We start from the raw sequence: 21,100 nt of genomic DNA on the forward strand, positions 1-21,100 counted from the left end.
TGGGCGTGGAGGCCCGTAGCCGGGGACCTTTTTCTATCGCTTCTTGCGAAAGTTTTATTACAGTTGCCTACTTTCAGGCATAATATAATTCACACGCCTAAGCCGCAGGCAGCTGACATGCGCACGTACCGCCTAGCCGAGAGTCGAACAGGATGCGTTGGAATACGCGGCCTTAGCCATTTTATTAGCAGTGCGTGTTTTTTCACTATTATCGCGTTCGGCCTTCACCCCGCGTCCCCACCCACTTGACCTTAGTTCCTGAACAGTTCCTGCCAACAGTTCGTTGGCTTTGTATCTCGGCTCGAGCATTTAAATTCCTCTTAACATGCCCAATATATTTCCACTTGGTCGTGGGTGTGTGTGTGTGTGTGCTTGCTCCTGTCATGCATACAAATGCAGAGATAAAGAATGTGTGTGCGTACCAACAATTTATGCCTGCTCCCTATTCCACCAAACCCGACCTGACCCGTCATAAAGCCGCCTTGAGACGACTTAAGTCAAGTGGACTCGCCTTTGTCTGCCCTTGATTTCTATACCCCCGCATCGTAGAGTAAAAGTGTATATTGTTTTCGAGAAAAAGTGGGTAATTGGGAAAAGAAAACGACTTCGAACCTGTGCAGTAAACGAGTATTTATAATTTATCAATCTTATATTTATCAATCCTTATCGCACAAATATCGGAAACCATACCAACGGCTGCAGTTTATTTATTCCTGAGTTGCATTAAGAGCCAATACCATCTATTTAAAGAAGTTAACAAAAACTTAGGAGTTATTAAAATTCCATATCAACTTCATATATATTTATACAATTGCACGGATACTAGAAAATATCAGTCAGAAGTCTGCAACTTAGTGAAATACACATTTGTACAAAAATTAAATAAAACGCGTTTGATTTTACGCGTGATATTCTATCATTCTCGCGATATTTGATCTCAGCACAAATTACAACACAGAACAATAGTTTTTTTGAATAATTCAGTAACTTAACCCAGTTTTTAGTATATAAGCAACTCTATTTTGCTTTCGAAACTTGACCACAGGGCTCTTTCTTGATTTTTTTAAAAACATTACTCAGTTCTTTTGGGTACACATCATATTTTGATTCTTTGAGAAGGGGGTATCTTTTAGTCGCTGCCTTTTTCCTTGCTCATTTCGTATTATAAATAGTTGGACATAAGTCGCCAGCTTTGGCAAGGTCATATCACATGTACATATATCAGATGCCTGAATAATTAAAGGGGAAAATATTTGAAATCAATGCAGCGTCTCTTTGACGTCACTGCGGACTTTGGCCACATAAATAACGTGGAAGCGCACAAAGGACGATCCAAACACATACACGGACACACTCGAACCACACACACAGAGCCAGCTCTCACAGATAGCATACATCTGCGGCATTGCATACGCATGCCTAAAGTATGAACTATAAAAATTTACGAGGCAATAAAGCTGTGAGCTCGCTCCGCTGTGTTTTATAGCCCACAGGCGGAGGTGGGCGGTGTGGAGACGCGCTTTCCTGCAGCCAACGACACTGCGCATTTTGGGATTCGATTCCTTCGATTTTTGGCACAACAAATCGCAAAGCTGCCTCGGCTAAGAGCGCCTCGTTGAAGTTTTTGCATTACGCTTCCTGATCGATTGGAAAAATTTCGTTTTAGAGCACACTCACAACCGAGCACAGACAAACACTTGAGCTCTCAGCAAGTTAATAATAGACGACCTACCTTTCAGATGGCCATATTCCAGGGTCTTAAGCAGGCAGCATGAGGAGCGTAAAAGCGAGGCGCACTTTGGCGTAAATTTCATTTTGGATGCCAGACGGTCAGCTGCACTACTCGAGCGGGTTGCCCGGGCAATCAAAGTTTCCTAATTAGAGAAAAACCAGACGAAAAGCCGTAGTTGAACTGATTAAATTTAAAATTTTCCGGAGAAGCCTCAGCGAATTTTTAATAGTACCAGAGCCGGCATATTAATTGCCACTTAGCCGGTCTCACGCAATAAGGACGTACAGATTTTAGTAGCAGAAGCTTTTAGCAAACATTATTTGCTAAGTTTGCCAGTAAGAGCATTCCAAGAAATTAGTTCTTACCTGCGGACAGGACAAACATTTCCGCTTTTTCTCGTTTAATTTGCACATCTTTTTTTATACACAAGAAACTTTATCCTAGTGCGTTAACAAGACCCCCGTTAATCAACGATTTGTTACAAAATTGTTTAAAAAAAGGTTTCGTTTAAAGCCACACTTTGGATGTCTGCTGAGTGGACTATACAACAAGAAAAACATAAATAATAAATGGTACCTACAATATTTACAAATGCTCCTAATATTTTAAGTAACAATGTTCCTTTAACAAAAACTAAATAGGGGAATTGTTGTTTCAAGAAATGCTTTTGTTTTAAACTTAACTTTGGTATCACTAAAAGGCCCACAAAAATGAAATTTCCGCACAAGTTGGCAAAAATGTGTTGTTTCTAAAAGTTTTCCCAGTTCCACTTCCTAAATACGCTTCAGGTTATATGTCAAAAGTGGAGGAATCCCAAGGGCTATGTATTATTTTATTAAACAATAAAAGCAGTAAACTTCGGCTTGTTGTTAAAGCTTTATCACAAATTAAATTTTTTTTAAAACGACTATACATATCTCAATTCCTATGTGTAGATGTTACAAAGCAATAAAGTTTTGTCGATTAAAATGGTTTCAATAACAGTCATATAATTTTTATTCCCTTGTAATTTTAGTTTTTTTTTGCAATGCCGTGAAGGGCAGATTGACGACCCCATAATATATAGTTTATATTATTAATTAGCATGAGCAGGGGAGTCTACCCATGTCCGTCTGTTCGTTTCTACTCAAAATTTTAGTTTTAGTTTTAGACTAAACTTGGCAAAAGGTTTTTATTATTGGTTTCAGTTACATAAGTCGGAAGGGGCCGGATCGACCTTCTATTTCTACAGCTCCCATAGGAACCAAAAGCAAAAAATAAAATAAATATAAATCGGACGACCTCCTATCTTGTTACGAATTAAAACAAGAAAGGAAAGCTAACTTCGGGCGGAGCCGAAGTTGATATACCCTTGCAGAATATTTTATAAATTATATTGTCCAAAATTATTCATATGATGTATTCTTAATACTCATAAAATGTCCCAACTTCCTAACTTTAAAAACACCAAAGTTATGTCATTTCCAATCGTTCAGTTATCTGGCAGCTATAAGATATAGTCGGCCGATCCTTATGAAATTTGGTAGGTCGGATTGATTAGCCAAAAATAAAACCCATAGAAAATCCCAACTTCCTAACTTTAAAAACACCAAAGTTATGGCTTTTCCGATCAATCAGTTATATGGCGGCTATAGGATATAGTCGTCCGATCCTTATGAAATTTGGTAGGTCGGATTGATTAGCCAAAAATAAAACCCATAGAAATTCCCAACTTCCTAACTTTAAAAACACCAAAGTTATGGCTTTTCCGATCGTTCAGTTATATGGCAGCTATATGATATAGTGGCCCGATCCGGCTCGTTCCGACTTATATACTACCTGCAATAGAAATACAACTTTTGGGAAAGTTTCAAGCAGATAGCTTTAAAACTGAGGGACTAGTTTGCGTAGAAACGGACGGACAGACGGACAGACGGACAGACGGACGGACAGACGGACGGACAGACGGACAGACGGACATGGCTAGATCGACTCTCCTGGTGATGCTGATCAAGAATATATATACTTTATAGGGTCGGAAATGTCTCCTTCACTGCGTTGCAAACTTTTGACTGAAATTATAATACCCTCTGCAAGGGTATAAAGATGTTTTTGAAATCTTAATTGTTTGGGCATCGTAATTGTGTTCGGCAAGCCGAAGTTTATCTACCTTTGCAGTTATTACAAAAACGACAATATTTCGATTTATATGCCTATATTACTAAAAACAAGAAAGGAAAGCTAATTTTGGGCGGAGCCGAAGTTGATATACCCTTGCAGAATATTATGTACATTATATTCTCCAAAATTATTCATATGATGCATTCTTAATACTCATAAAAAATCCCAGCTTCCTAACTTTACAAACACCAAAGTTGTGGTATTTCCAATCGTTCAGTTAAATGGCAGCTATAGGATATAGTCGGCGGATCCTTATGAAATTTGGTAGGTCGGATTGATTACCAAATATAAAACCCATAGAAAATCCCAGCTTCCTAACTTTACAAACACCAAAGTTATGGCATTTCCGATCAATCAGTTATATGGCAGCTATAGGATATAGTCGGCCGATCCTTATGAAATTTGGTAGGTCGGATTGATTGGCCAAATATAACACGCATAGAAAATCCCAACTTCCTAACTTTACAAACACCAAAGTTATGGCATTTCCGATCAATCAGTTATATGGCAGCTATAGGATATAGTCGGCCGATCTCGGCCGTTCCGACTTATATACTGCGTGCAAAGGAAAGAAGGGTGTGTGCAAAGTTTCAATTTGATAGCTTTAAAACTGAGAGACTAGTTTGCGTAGAAACAGACAGACGGACAGACGGACAGACGGACATGGCTATATCAACTCCGGAGGTGATCCTGATCAAGAATATATATACTTTATAGGGTCGGAGATGTCTCCTTCACTGCGTTGCACACTTTTGACCAAAATTATAATACCCTCTGCAAGGGTATAACAATGAAGCTATGTCGATTTTGTCATCGTTTCTGTGGCAGCTATATGATACTGTTTTCCGATTTTGACAGAACTAAAAGCGTAATTCTGATATAGTAAGTAATTACTATATCTAAAATGAATATTTTGATAAATAACAAGAAAGGAAAGCTAACTTCGGGCGGAGCCGAAGTTTATATACCCTTGCAGAATATTCTATAAATTATAATCTCCAAAATTATTCATATGATGCATTCTTAATACTCATAACAAGAAAGGAAAGCTAACTTCGGGCGAAGCCGAAGTTGATATACCCTTGCAGAATACTCTGTAAATTATATTCTCCAAAATTATTCATATGATGCATTCTTAATACTCATAAAAAATCACAACTTTCTTACTTTAAAAACACCAAAGTTATGGCATTTCCAATCGTTCAGTTATATGGCAGCTATAGGATATAGTCGGCCGATCCTTATGAAATTTGATAGGTCGGATTGATTGGCCAAAAATAAAGCCCATAGAAAATCCCAACTTCCTAACTTAACAAACACCAAAGTTATGACATTTCCGATCAATCAGTTATATGGCAGCTAAAGGATATAGTCGGCCGATCCTTATGAAATTTGGTAGGTCGGATTGATTGGCCAAATATAAAACCCATAGGAAGTCCCAGCTTCCTTACTTTACAAACACCAAAGTTATGGCATTTCCGATCAATCAGTTATATGGCAGCTATAGGATATAGTCGGCCGATCCCGTCCGTTCCGACTTATATACTGCGTGCAAAGGAAAGAAGGGTGTGTGCAAAGTTTCAGTTCGATAGCTTTAAAACTGAGAGACTAGTTTGCGTAGAAACAGACAGACGGACAGACAGACGGACAGACAGACGGACAGACAGACGGACAGACGGACAGACGGACAGACGGACATGGCTATATCAACTCAGGAGGTGATCCTGATCAAGAATATATATACTTTATAGGGTCGGAGATGTCTCCTTCACTGCGTTGCACATTTTTGACCAAAATTATAATACCCTCTGCAAGGGTATAAAAAGTCCCAACTTCCTAACTTTAAAAACACCAAAGTTATGGCTTTTCCGATCGTTCAGTTATATGGCAGCTATATGATATAGTCGCCCGATCCGGCTCGTTCCGACTTATATACTACCTGCAACAGAAAGACAACTTTTGTGAAAGTTTCAAGCAATATCTTTAAAACTGAGGGACTAGTTTGCGTAGAAACGGACAGACGGACATGGCTAGTTCGACTCTCCTGCTGATCAAGAATATATATACTTTATAGGGTCGGATATGTATTCATTGCTGCGTTGCAAACTTTTGACTGAAATTATAATACCCTCTGCAAGGGTATAAAAATAACAGCTTTCGATCACTTGTTAATGTTTTCGATCTGCCTATCGTAAAAGATTTTCAATTCTTCGGTGGGTAGCAAGGCTTCTTCCGGAAACTCTCAGTGCGATTCGTCACTACGTGAACTGCTTTTCAGACGCTCAGGTTATAAGAAGATATGGCTATGTGGTTAGCCATAAGGATAGTGGGTTTTTTGACTTGGGATGGAATTGCATTGCTCAAGTTCCGAGGCCAATCACATTTATTTTCCAGCTGCACCACCCCAGACACTTTTGCTGATTGCATTCGAATTGCATCAATCGGATTTGGGGGCCAGAAGATGGGAAAGAAACCGAACTTTAACACAATTTGCGACTGCACTTTCCACTCCGCAATTGGCCTTGTCTAACGCTCGTGGCTGCTCTTTCCTTTGATTGCAGATCAAAAGTCAATACTCACAGATAACGACTGGAAGAAGCTATGGATGCGCGGCGGTATGAGTGCCGATTCAAAATTGGATAATAATCTCGACTCCAGCGACAGCCCAATGTTCGAAGACAGTGAGGTAAGTCCCATTGACAGATTGCCCTCTTCGTCCGCCCGACCGGATGCAATGAACTGTTATTCGAATTCAAATTCAAATTGAATCGACTGCAAGCGCAGAGGCTACGTGCCGTAGCAAGGACAATAGCCAGTTTTGTCAGCAAAACAGTTCCCCCTATCCCATCAATATGTAAATGTCGCTGCCAAAAAATGCAGCAGGTCCGAAGGCGAACCAATCGAGCCCGCGTTCACCGGCACAACACTAATTACCAGCACGGCGAGGACTAGCCCGACTCGGATCTGGACTCCAGTGCCGGGACTAATTAATCTTTAGTGCTTATTTATAATTCATTCGCGCTGGCTTCGAATCTAATTATCCAAATAGCAAGCACGCCACAACCGCCAGACACCCACGGCCACCGGACGCGCGCCCAGACCTCTTCTTATCGACCCTATCCTGCCCGGATAGCTTTGACTCTGATGTATTATACGGTCCGGATCCTGGAACCTGGGCTGGCGCTGTTTTGCTGACTAATTGTGCGACTCGGGCGCGTTTCGCCTTCGAAACCTCCCTCCCACGACGTCGTAAAAAATGAACTTTTAACTTTTTGTCTTGTGTTTTTTCTCTCCCTCCCATCTGCTTCTTTCTCCGATTCTTCCTTTCCAAAAGCTGATGGCGCACAACACAACCGTCCAGCTGGGTGGCACCGCCTTTCTGGTCTGCAAGGTCTCCGGCGTGGACAGAGTGGGTGTAAATTGGGTTTGTTTTTGTCTCTCTAATTGTACCTCGTCGAACCACGACGTCGTCGCCGGCGACGTCATTCCTTTCTTCCTGCACCTCAGCTCGGCCAGAACACAATGCCCTGCCCTGTCCTGCACAGAATTCCGAACACCGAACACCGCACACCCACACCCCACCACCCACACCACACCCACTTCCCAAATCCGAAACCCCAGTCCCAGCACTCCTCCCACGCATGCCTTGCATGGAAAAGCGCTTTGTTTAGTGGCTGCAAAATTGAATTCCATTCGAGCCCAGCACATGGAGATGAGCAGGATCTGCTGCGAGCACAGCTGCTGCTGCAATCCTATATGCACATTGTATTTGCGTTTTTTGCACTATTTTCCCATTTCCCCATTTGCGTTTTCGTTTTCATTTCATTTTCCTGTCTAATTATATGGCATTTTCATTTGCCTTTTTGTTTCCCAGAAAGCGGCACGCAAAAGTCTAATTTGTTAAACAGCCAAGCACGAACAATGCCGAACAAGAGCTTAATTTGTAGTTGAAAGCAAACGTTTGGCAGAATGACAATTTCAGTAAACATTGTTTGACATTCGGTTTTGCTAACAAGCGACTAAGTACCTCACGCAATGGATTCGGCTGTGCATATATGGTACCAGCCCGAAATAACAACTAATTAAAACACAATTGCCACAACGAGTTCAGATCGTCTTAGATTGTTAAATGTCCCCGAAACGTATCAGATGCAAACATTTTACGAAAACCTTTTAATTCAATTATATACAAATTAAATAAGGATTGATTGCACTATTGATTCTTTGGGAACTCGATACATACTTTAATCCTGGCAATTTATAGTAGTAGAGTAATAAAAGAGTACTTAACGAAATTCATTGAATTTAAGAAAATTTATACAAACCCGAAATTGTATTGTTACGATAAAGAAATGAAATCACATCATACATATTTTTAAAATAAATGCATTGATAAAAAATTATGAATCTCAGTTTTTCGTGAAAAGATTGTAATAGTTTTGTAAGACTCAAATATTAAAAAAAACATCTCCAAGTGACACGCTAAAAGTAAAAAAGTCAATTTCTTATCTTTTCCGTTTTTTTGTTAAAAACAAAGTGTTTAATTAAAAAAAAAATTAATTCAAAGTGGTTCAAGGAACAGGTTGTAGTATTTGAAACGTGTGTTCAAAATGTACTTTGCGAGTTATCGTAACCGCACTTCGTTTCCTTTTCGATGTTAAGCGACTTTTAACTGCTTAGCTGGCAACGTATTTAAAGTATTACCGTAAAAATTTAACTACACATTTTTTAATAACTGCCGATTTATATAAAACAAAATTGGTAGATTTTTATTTATCTCCCCTCCTACACAATACACTAAACACACAGTTATTATCACATAATAAATTCGTAATTTATCGATGTTAGTCATTCCATTGCATTATAGCTATATATGAGTTTGTACTTTACTTCCGCTTTGCTGTTTTAATTTATTTACCTTTTTTCTGCTCCCTCTACGGAACGTGTATACCCTACTTCCGAGAGTGCACCTGCTAGGGACATTAAAAATAGTTTATCCACTTGTAAACCGATGTCGTAATTTAATCCCCCAGCATCCCACCACCACCGCCCACATTCCTTGCGAAACGTCAACCCGCACGGACATCGCTGGTGCGGTGATGGTGGCAGCGGTGGGACTTTTGAGCATTTTTTAATTACTTTTCGAGAAATAGTCGCATGTTTCACTAATTGCACGAGCGGGCCTGTTTGAGTTGCCTTCTTGCTGCGCTAATGATTATCAGTGAGCGCGATAGTCCTCGATTACCCATTTGTCCGCTCGTTAATAACGCCGTCGGGCATCGGCTTTCGTCACCAGAACCAAATATCTTGGATCCGCCGCCGGGACTGGCACATCCTGTCGTCGGGGGCCCAGCTCTACACGAACGACGAGCGCTTCGCGATACTGCACACGCCCGGCTCGAACATGTGGACGCTGCAGATAAAGTTTGTGCAGCGCCGGGATCACGGAATGTACGAGTGCCAGGTGAGTGGGGGGTGGGATGGGAGTTGGCTGAGTGGGAGTGGCAGTGGGAGTGGCAGTGGGAGGCTGTCGGAGCCAGAGGCGGCGGCGGAAGGGGGGCCGGAATGATGGCTCCATATTTTATGCATGCGGCGCAGTTGAAATAAACTAAAGTGCATTTGCATATGCTCTCGTTTCGCCTCCCTGCGCCGTGTGTGAACGCTGCATTGAGGTTTTCGGGCTTTTGCTTTTCGCTGATTTCACGTCACGTCGATTTGTTCGCCTGTACATGATTTAATTGTAAAATGCAAATGAAGTAGTATATGCAAGGGTTCGATTTAAGGCAGCTGCCCCCGGCCTCTGGTCAGCTGTCGTTGTCAGGGGAGCTTTGAAGGGAGTGCCAAGCCGAATCCGAGTCCGAATCCGATTGGAAGTGGGAGTGGGAGTGGGAGTGACATTGACAAGTCCGACTGTGCGGCCAGCCGAAAACGTGTGACTGTCAGCCAGCAGGCTGCGACGGATCTGGCCAGAACACGGTCCTGACACACCGAGCACTGACAAATGCGGCCGCCTGCCAGGACCAAGGCTCCCGCCTGACGAAGTAATAGTAATGCAGGAGTAAGCCCGAAAGTCATGCGAATGCAAATATGGAAAGGAAAGGTCTTGGGTCGGGCTCGGGGAGAAAGAAAAACAGCTTAGAATAGATTCGGGGAAGGGAAGGGAAGACAACCAACCGAAATGCAACAAAGTTGGACACTGCTGAAATGGACACTTGACAGTAACTCTGTTTGTGCAGCAGCACAAGTGCCACTCGGTCTGCTTTGACTGGATGGATGGGGGGGTTTTGGCGGCGCAGCCGGGGAGCGGAGTGCAATTTCAGAAACGTAGCTTCAATTTCAAAATTGTTTGCATGCAATTTCAATATGAGAAGCCGCATGCCAGAACAAACCAGTCACTCACAGAGTCAGGCTCAGAGTCAGTGGGTCGGGCAATGTCCCCTCCAGACTCCCGTCTTCGGACTACGACTACGGACTTCGACTACGGACTGCGGACTCAGGACTACGGACTCAGGACTCAGGACCTCAATACGGACTATGAAGCTGAGCACCAAACGAGAGCTGCATGCAAATATGCCGAAATGATTATTTTCCTACTCCATTGCGGCAGCGGATGCGGAGAAACTGCAACAGCAATCGCTGCCTGCCGGATATTTTGGAGAAGAGCTCCGAGCTGGGACGTGTAGGAAGCGCTCCACTTATATAGAATCCGTTCGTTTTTGTTTCATTTTTGCGTGCCAAATTGAAATTGTTTGATTTGCATTTCAATGAGTGCAACATCGCCTGCACTCGCCACGATTTTTCGAAACTGCCTGGGAGGGGAGTGATTCCTGCTCGCAGTTTACTGAAGCATTAGGACTCGAGTTGATTACGAATACCAATCGCACTCAATTGCCACACTTGCTCTTTCCCTTCTACGCTTTCTCCGGACTCACTATCACAAATCCAACACCCACACACAGGTCTCGACGCCGACTGGCATCATTTCCCACTTTGTGAATCTTCAAGTGGTTGTGCCGGAGGCTTTCATACTGGGCTCCGGCGAACTGCATGTCGACATGGGCTCAACAATCAATTTGGTTTGCATTATTGAAAAGGTAAGTTGAGCGGTGAAGGGAGAAGTCCGCATTCCCCCTGATCCCCCTTTCGCCTCTTCGCCACAGAGTCCCACACCACCGCAGTACGTGTACTGGCAGAAGAACGACCGCCTGATCAACTACGTGGACTCCCGGCGGGACATCACCATCGAGACGACCCCGGGACCCCGCACGCAGAGCCGTCTGATCATCCGGGAGCCACAGATCACCGACTCCGGCAACTACACCTGCTCGGCCAGCAACACGGAGCCGGCGAGCATCTACGTCTTCGTCTCGAAAGGTGGGTGATAGCCTCTACATTTGTATCTAGGCTGTTATTGGCAGTGCCGAGAGGCCAGGGCACAAAAAATTACGAGGTATTAAAAGTGATTTTTAACGTAACACCAGGGACAGATTTCTAATATAACATTTGCCATGTCGCTTTTATTCTTTGCCTTTCAAATGTAATAGGCACAGATAAACAAACAGTTAACTCATTTATTTTCACCTATATACAGAGGCAATTAAGACGCTCCCAATTAATAGAATAAAATGCCCAAATAGATGGTACTCGCACTTTTAGTATTATTAGTAACAAGTTTTAAAATTGGTTTCATTGATTCGTCCTGATTCATTTAATAACCTAACCTATTTTTCTTATCAAAGAAAACTTAATTTTGAGCATTTTGATCGATAAAATAATAAATTAAATTGACAAATTACTTCAGAGATGAAAGTCTATTCATGTTTTTAATCTTAAAATGTTTTTAAAATTTTAATTCTAAAGGTATTCGTTAATGCTAGAAATTTGAGCCGCCACTAATCATTGCTTACACTTAAAAAAAAATGGTACCAATGTATAATATTCATTTCAAGAGTCATTTTCTTAATCAGGGATTGTAACGATACCGAAAAAAACTTTCATCTAACTAAAAAAAAAGTATAATTGGTAATTAAAACAGAATGATCAAAAAATAATCGTTAAACTGTAATATTTTTTAAAGTATTTTAATTAGTTTTAACATTTACGAGAAAAACTGATCACGTAGAGAAGTGAAGTAAAAAACCTTGATTCAGTTGAACCAATTTCTAATAAAGTAAAGCGTTTTTATTTAACTTTACTATTTTCATAAACATATTTTTTTTATATATATTGATTCGTTTTTGGTAAACTTTCACCGCGTCATCAAAGAGCAGTAAAACGTGTTTATTAACTGTTAAATTGAATAGAAGCGCATTGATTTTGCTTTGCTTACATAAAAAAGCACTAAATAAAAAGACAAGCTGCGAATTCTTTAAAGCAAGAGACACTCGAGTCAGCCATAGCATATTTTTTAGAAAGGATGAGCTAAAAATGGATTCAAAATAGTACCTTTCCCTGATACGAAAACTTGGCACCTTGTTGCCTTGCCACATTGCGTTTCTTGTGATTTTAGCATTTAAATAGACACCACGCCCTTTTTGATAATAACGATAAGACGAGTAAATGAAAGTATGCAAATGGCGTGCAGCCTGCAGCCTGCAGCTTATTAACATGAAAATGGGAAACGCGGGGTGAAAGTGGCGAGTAGGGGAAGGGAAAATGCAGAGCACGGTTGTTGGTGCACATAATTGCATTCGCCTGTCTGTCACTAAACAAATTCTGGCTCTAATTCAAATTCAAATTCAAATTTATCCCACTGACACCTGCAGGCGACAATATGGCGGCAATCTCGCGACGGAAGACCTCCTCGGCCGATCGTCTGACGCACATATTCAGGTCGATGCTGGCGCCCTGTCTCCTGCTGAACACGGTTGTTGTGAGGTGAGTTGTGGCTGATATCCTATATCCGGCGATAAGAGTCCTGCAAGTCCTAACCCCGCTCCTCCATCAGACGCATCTTCCTGACCTAAGCGGACCTCTTGGCCAGCCTGGCGAGCGGAAGGACGACGACAAAGAAATCCTATTTAAGCTATTTCAGTGTTAGACCTAAACCGAAGCAGAGTTAATAACTGGATAACCCAAGTCTAGGATAATTGCTAAGCTAAGCTCAGTGAAAGCTGCGCACTCAAGTGTAAAAATCAAGTTAATCCAATCGCAGTCGCTGTGCATGCAACTATGTGTGTACTTGTACGTATGCCAGGCATTTACCCGTACATCCAGACAAGTCTAGATAAGTACCAGTTTAGTTTGTAACCCACTTCCCATTGATTGTGTACAATATGTTAAAGGATTTTTAAATATGTGCATTGCGTTTTTGAACATCGTTCGGTTTGCATTCACCCAAACTCCTCGGTTGCCGCCCCCTGTTATGTATATATGTAGTGCCATTTTCCTTGCTCGGTGAGCTGAGCGCAGAAACTTATTTGAAATGCCTTTGTTCGACCCAGTTCAATGATTCGCAACCCAAAAAATGGTTCATTGTAAACGCAATTTGCATAAGTAGCCAATTTGAGTCCATTAAAATGAGGTATATTTATGAGCAAAAACACGCATTAAAACGCTATTATAACTGTTACTAATTGCTAATTGAAAACTAAAAACAAAAAAAGAGCAGCGGGCACGTCCAGCCCAGAAGGCAGCAGCAACAACAAGAGTAAATTTAACGTTAACGAGAATAAGAACGAGAACATCAGCCCATATTAATTAATTATGTTAATAAGTTTGTAAATAATTTTTATTGCGAATGGCATAGCACGCACACGCACACACAAGGACACACACGGCAAGTAGAAAAAATTAATTTAAATTGTGTAAATAAAAAGGAAACCATACAGCTCCAACAACATCAACCACAAGGCGTACAACTGACTGAAATGTGCAATATATTGGTCATTGGAATGGGACGGAGATCGGAGAAGAGGTGTGCGAGCATGCGAATGCTTTATGGGCTTTCAAACTGTCAAAATCCAGCTGTAATTAATTGCAAAAGCAGGCAAGGAAAGAGGTGCCAGAAAGGTCGAGGCAGAAACCTAGCTATAGAGTCAAACATAGGATAATCCAAATTCACCAATCAGCCAAATCATAAAATGGAAAAATAATTACTTTACAAGCAGATATCTAGAATGGGAAGATTACTGAAATCTCCAAAAAATACACACATCTTGAGCTCCAAATACTCCATCTGACCGGCAGTGGCAGGGAATATTTTTGGAAATATTTCCATCGATTTTCCCACATTTGTTTCCTGCCTGTGCCAACGAGCTGAACACCTCAATCATGAAACAAACATCTACGTAATGAATTATGTACAACTTCTCGACTGTTTATTAAACTTGGGCTGACCACACTAATAGCTGCAGCCTGCACTTACGATAGAATACAATATAGGGGATCCGCTCCAATTCGAGTTGATGTGTTGTCAGACTTGAGCCAGCAATAACTAATCATTCGTTCATTGTCGGTACGTACTTTAAAAAAACTGTTAAGAGATACCATTTGAAGTTTGAATAGATTCATTAGTGTGAACCCACAGAAACCAAAAACTTAGCGTAATCATTAATACTGAATAAACTATAAAACTATTGATAATACCGAAAATACTAAATCGAATCCACAGCCTCCTTGATGTGTCTGTATGTGTTTGCTAATGCCCAAAGCCCGTTGGACACTTTAAAAGTTATTTGACTCGATTGAAACAATCTGAATTAAAAGAAACACTTAGTTGGTTTTCACTGTTAAGCATTTCCACTGTAAATATTTTGTATTAACATACGTATATAGAATGGCTGATAATAGCCCTTCGTTATTTAATAAAAATCACATATGGAAACAAAGGAAATATGATAGGTAATTGTACTCTTGGTGTGAAAACAGGCAGAGCAAAAATAAACGAACAACTAATATAGAATGATTCAAATGTTTTCAATGTAAATGCTCGAGCAAATAAGTGTAAAATTTCAACTTGCAACAATTTGACGAATATGAATTTAATAATAGTACAGATATTAATAAATCCATACAAGAACTACATTGTGCTTACACGCACAGATACAAAGAGTGGAAACAACAGAAATACCAAAGCAGCAATGCATGGCTAACAATACGAATGCATTCAAATAAATCAAGTGATTATCATGGAAAAATAAATGTAATTTAAACAATAACCAAGCAATCCAGTTCTCATTTATCCTTTTGTCGGTCCGGGCTTGGAAAAGGAATTTCGGTAAGTTAACCTAGAGTGGGCAGTGTCTTGCAACAACCAATCAGTCAGCCCACTTCTCTGCAAATCCAAATCGATAGCCATTGTTAAGGTGGCTCGTCAACACGCCATAATTGGACCTTATTGTTGGCACAACACCCACAACCGACTGCCTATTTGCCGAAGTCGCCAGCTTTTTCAGAACGGCGCGCCAATTATTTTTCGACGTTCTCCTTAAGACCGGCAGTTTACTTTCTGTCAACATTTTACTCAGCGCCTCGTCGCCGTTCATTTCGCAGCGAACATGTTGCACTTGGGCACACCCACCGACACTCGCGCCCGCCTCGAAATTCGCGCTGAAAGTTTGCCAAGTGTGTTTGTGAAATCAAATGCATTGAACGCTGCCTCCAGCCCGAGGAGCAAACTTTTGTGGCCACCAAAGTTTTTGGCAAATCAAATGAACCCCGGGTAAATTTGCCATGCACAAGTGCCAGTGCGGGCCAGGGTCGATGGGTGGAGGCTCAAAAGTAAAACATTGAACTGCAAAAGTAATGGAGAATTTCAACAAGAAGTTATAGTGTACACACACCAAAGGAGTCCTGCCAGCCACTTCAAGCGGCTCTGAACCAGGGCCAGAACCTCTTCGGCGCATTTCTCCAGTGAAGCAGCCAAATGGGCGAAATTGGCTGTTGACAGCTCCGAGTTGAGTGTGTCGAAAGACTTCGACGTTCAGGAGATTGAAAACTTTGCCATTTTTATTTTCGATTTGCCGTTTTGATTAAAAAGTTTGGCACGGAACTCTAAGTCTCCGGTCCCTCTCAAAATGCTGCCTAATTTCAGAGTCAGCCTGCTGGCTCCGATGAATTGAAATTCTGCGAACTCACCCAACCCACATGTGCTTTATGAGGACGTTTACAGAGTGGCACATGCAACCACGGGCCACACGGTGACAGCTGTGAATTCAGGTCTTTTTTGGCCGCCTGTTTGCTTAAAAGCTCAGGGCGCAACATCAATTCGTGGTGAAGTTATAAAAATTGTAAATAATCGAATTTTCCAATGCATTAACTTTAATGGCATGACATGATAGACCCCCAGCCTACCCACCGACGTCACACTTTTCAGCCCTTCCTGATTGCAGGAGCGAATTGCTGGTGTCGAAAAGGTTTACTACAACAACATTCTTACATTTTGGTACTAATAAAGAATTTTTCAATTCATTATTCACGGTGAGTTTTACTTTAAGCTTAGACATTTCTCATATTTAATAAGAGAACTCTATTTAACAAAATTACAGTAAAATTTATTTAAAGTCTGCTACGATTGTCCGTTGAGAATCGGATGCTTATACTTATGCGTTTTAAAAATCGGCTGGTAACAAAATAATACGGTAAAGCTACGATAAAAGTTAAATAATGTAGGTTTCAAAAATTGTCGCTCGTGAAACCAATCCATTGAACATTTATTTAGCTTACAAATGAAGACCATTTTTAAAACGATACTTTAATGTGTATCTGTTTGATGGCCAGTTTTTCAGGTGTATGCTTCGTTTTAGAGTCCTGGAATAATTTAGCTCTTATTTAACTTTAGTTGCAAAACGTTGGTTTTCCCAATTTTTTAGAATTTTTAAGCGGAAAAACGACTATTCGTCCAGCTGACTCGCAAAAAAACATGTACCGTCATTCATGGAGCAATTATCTATTTGATTCATTAGAAATTGCACACCCCATTTCAGCTCAAACAACCAAGCGAAATAAATTATTAAGACACAGCTCGCGTAGCTTATAAAGTGCTTATAAAAAGTCCCTAATCACTCGATCTTGAATTAAATTTGCTTATTAAAATATCTTTAAAAACCACTGTGGATGGCAGTACTGCGAAAACAACTACTATATAGGAACAACACTTTGAAAAACAACCAAGTTTAACGGGAAAGCAGCTGTAAAAACTAATTGTTGTGACTAAACGACTAAAGTGTATCACATGTGTGTAAACATTTGTTTATGTCCTAGGAAAAATGCTATTAAATTGCTATTCGCCTTGCCTAAACATAATAACACAATCATTCTAACAAGATAGCTAATAGGTTTTTTATACCCTTGCAGAGGGCATTATAATTTTGGTCAATAAGATATCGCCGACCCTATAAAGTATATCAAAAGTATGCGACGCAGTGAAGGAGATATCTCCCACCCTATAAAGTATATATATTCTTGATCAGGATCGCGTCCTGAGTTGATATAAGTATGTCCGTCTGTCCGTCTGCCCGTCTGTCTGTTTCTAGTCTCTCAGTTTTAATGATATCGAATTGAAACTTTGCCCACACCCTTCGTTCCTTTGCACGCAGTATATAAGTCGGACATTGGGATTTTTTATGAGTATTAAGAATGGAGAATATAATTTACAGAATATTCTGCAAGGGTATATTAACTTCGGCTCCGTTCGAAGTTAGCTTTCCTTTCTTGTTATTCTAATATACGCCACGCAGCTAAAGCTGGACTTTAACTCGCGAACCACAGACTTCTAGCCTGACACTCTGAACACGGTTCCTCAAATTTTTTAAAAACATAAAAATTCGAAGATTGTCTACTTTTGATATGTTCTGAACGCACATTTTTTAACAACAAGGCTAATAAACAAAAATACCTTTGTTACGATTTAAATTGTGATGTTACTATTAACATACCTTAGATATAAAACAACAAAATACATAAGAATTGCATAAATCGTACAAAAAACACTTTTCTATGTTGATTTCACAAATGTTTTTTTGTGTCTAGACAAGAAGCTTAAATATTTTAAAAGATTTTATTTCACAAATGTTGTTGGTTGACGCTTTTGTTTCATTTAAGTACAAATAAGTTCCGCAACGACTGATCGATTTTTTTTATATGTAGCCACATTTAATAAAGGTATAACTCATATGGTAACTTTGAACACAACACACATTTTTGCTAGCTGCTCGCCAATAGAACGATTGGTTGAAAATTACCAAATTTCGTCGTTTCAAAGATTTTTGACCTTATTTTTTTCTATTTTGATGTGTGATTTATAATGTTGTTTGTGTTAAGTTTTGATTTATTTCTATATTATCAATATTATTGTGTGTGGCAGGAACATCACATTATTTTGTGGTATTTTGTGTGTATATACGTTCAAACCAATAATATGTTTTTCGGTTCTTCTTGATAAAACCTCAAAGCCGTGTAGACATAACAAAAAGATAGACTGCAACGAAAATATATTACGAATATATATACAACTTGGAAAGCGAAATTAATATAATTTAAAATTAAAAAAATATCGTTAGGCCTGAAAACAGTCAAGAGATAACAAACAAAAATAGCGATCATTTAGTATCTATTGAATTTAGACAAAGTATGTTAATATAAGTTTGCAAATCTATAAGTCTATTGGCGGAAAACGTTTATCTGTTTTCCGGAACCAGTGGGTTTTTCAAAAAGAGTTTTAATAATAATAACATTGTTTTACACTAAAAAGGATTTAAAAAAACTTTGTTTGGACATAAAAACCACCATGACCCAACACTTGAATTTTTTACAAAATATGTTTTTTAATAACTTTTGAAAGGAACATCGGAATTTAAGAAGTCGGTTGACGAATGTCAATCAGCAAAAATATAATAATGTTAAATTGGGACATTTGTCTACACTGGCCCCAACAGTAAATTTTTCCATATATCCACCGGCATTTCTAATAAACAATTGATTTTCTTAGAGTATCGGACTTCGGACTTTCTGAACTGAATTGAAAATGTGCTCAAAAATAACAAGAAAGGAAAGCTAACTTCGGGCGGAGCCGAAGTTGAAATACCCTTGCAGAATATTCTGCAAATTATATTCTCCAAAATTATTCATATGATGCATTCTTAATACTCAATAAAAAATCCCAACTTCCTAACTTTAAAAACACCAAAGTTATGGCATTTCCGATCAATCAGTTATATAGCAGCTATAGGATATAGTCGGCCGATCCTTATAAAATTTGGCTTTTTTTTTTTACGTACATAAATTGGCCAAATATAAAACCCATAGAAAGTCCCAACTTCCTAACTTAACAAACACCAAAGTTATGGCATTTCCGATTAATCAGTTATATGGCAGCTATAGGATATAGTCGGCCATCCTTTGAAATTTGGTACGTCGTATTGATTGGCCAAAAGTAAAACCCATAGAAAGTCCCAACTTCTAACTTAACAAACAGCAGAGCTATGGCATTTCCGATTAATGAGTTATATGGCAGTATAGGATATAGTGTGCCCCTCCCCGCTTTTATATACTGCGGTTTTGCAAAGGAAAGAAGGGTGTGCAAAGTTTGAATTCGATATCTTTAAAACTGAGAGACTAGTTCGCGTAGAAACAGACAGACGGACAGACAGACGGACAGACGGACAGACGGACATGGCTATATCAACTCAGGAGGTGATCCTGATCAAGAATATATATACTTTATAGGGTCGGAGATGTCTCCTTCACTGCGTTGCACACTTTTGACCAAAATTGTAATACCCTCTGCAAGGGTATAAAAATGTATGTAAAGCAATTTCAATACAAATGCGTATTTGAAACAATATTTAAAATAAACTATCAATTGATATTCATCCCATCAGTCTTGTGTATCCTCTTTGAAAGTGCCAAAGGCAGTCCGGCGCTGACCATAGAGGTAGTCATTGTAATCTGTGAGCATTGAGACATTAAGTGCCAATTTCCTAATCATACCAACAGGTCAAACCTACAGGTCGCCGTCTGCAGGCGGACTTTGATCAGCACCATGGGACAGGCGATAAAGGACTGCACGAATCCGGCCACCTATCCCGCAAGGAACATGTTGTGGTACTCCAACTGCTCGCTGGTAATCACTGTGGCACACCTTCCTCAGCTGCATTTTATTTTTATGCCGAGATGCCGAAGAAGAGAATTGATCGCTCCCGTCGAGATGAACGGGAAGAACATGCCCCTGTAGAAGCCGTTGACCTTTAAAGCGATATTGTCCGATTAAAATTAAAAAACTCTTTAACTGGTCAACGGTTTTATTAGTAAAAAAGAAAGGAAATGGAACGATCGAAATATTTACTCTGTAAATTAAATTTTCAAAATTATATGATACATAAAATCCCAACTTCCTAACTTTAAAAACACAAAAGCTGTAGCATTTGCAATTTCAGTTTTATGGCTTTATAACATATTCGTTAGATGAATTTGAACAATTGATTGATAAGCCCAAAATAAAGTTCAAAATGTTTAAAAATAGTAAATTATGTTCCTTTACAAACACTATGTTGATCAATCACGAAATTTTGTATGTCGGATTGATTGGCCAAATATAAAACCCATAGAAAATTACAACTTCCTAACATTACAAACACCAAAGTTATGGCATTTCCGATCAGTTATAAGGCGTTTTTAGGAACGAATCTTCTTTCAACTCTTCAGTGTTTAAAACTGTTAAAATGGTTTGAAAAAAAGAAAATTGGTAATCTGATCAAGAATATATTTACTTTATAGGGTCGGATATGTCTCCTTCACTGCGTTGACACTTTTGGCCAAAATTATAATACCCTCTGCAAGGGTATAAAAAGTTTTTGGTCTCCTTATTGTGCTTAAATGAAATTAATTACTTCTTAAAATATAATTAAGTCAAAAATGTTTTCAAAATAAGAGCGAAAAGTTATAAATTTAGCACTGGGTTCTGAAAACGAATTTATTTTGTTCCCTCCTGGAAGCTGGCAGTCGGGTCGTTTTTAAAACTGAAAAATTAAATTTCAAATGGCTTTTATTATACCCTTGCAGAGGGTATTATAATTTTGGTCAAAAGTGTGCAACGCAGTGAAGGAGACATTTCCGACCCTATAAAGTATATATATTCTTGATCAGGATCACCTCCTGAGTTGATATAGCCATGTCCGTCTGTCCGTCTGTCCGTCTGTCCGTCTGTCCGTCTGTCCGTTTGTCCGTCTGTCTGTCCGTCTGTCTGTCCGTCTGTCTGTTTCTACGCGA

At 39.7% G+C, this 21,100-nt stretch overlaps 1 protein-coding gene across 4 annotated transcripts in view; it reads left to right on the top strand.

Annotated features, from left to right (window-relative positions):
* LOC108039013 (zwei Ig domain protein zig-8) overlaps nt 1-15,051 on the top strand; it is an 83,714-nt gene extending 68,663 nt beyond the window's left edge. The window contains exons 4-10 of one of the 4 annotated variants that reach the window (XM_044461754.1): nt 6,454-6,578; nt 7,227-7,316; nt 9,189-9,356; nt 10,852-10,986; nt 11,053-11,266; nt 12,658-12,769; nt 12,840-15,051. In XM_044461754.1, the coding sequence (XP_044317689.1) occupies nt 6,454-6,578; nt 7,227-7,316; nt 9,189-9,356; nt 10,852-10,986; nt 11,053-11,266; nt 12,658-12,769; nt 12,840-12,858 (863 nt within the window). In that variant the 3' untranslated portion in view covers nt 12,859-15,051. The remainder of the gene's footprint in view (nt 1-6,453; nt 6,579-7,226; nt 7,317-9,188; nt 9,357-10,851; nt 10,987-11,052; nt 11,267-12,657; nt 12,770-12,839) is intronic. The other 3 variants (XM_044461756.1, XM_044461755.1, XM_044461757.1) reach the window with 3 other exon arrangements.
* Nucleotides 15,052-21,100: the final 6,049 nt, after the last annotated feature.

This window comes from Drosophila rhopaloa, unplaced genomic scaffold, assembly GCF_018152115.1.
Source record: "Drosophila rhopaloa isolate 14029-0021.01 unplaced genomic scaffold, ASM1815211v1 contig_69, whole genome shotgun sequence".
Taxonomy (NCBI): Eukaryota; Metazoa; Arthropoda; class Insecta; order Diptera; family Drosophilidae; genus Drosophila; species Drosophila rhopaloa.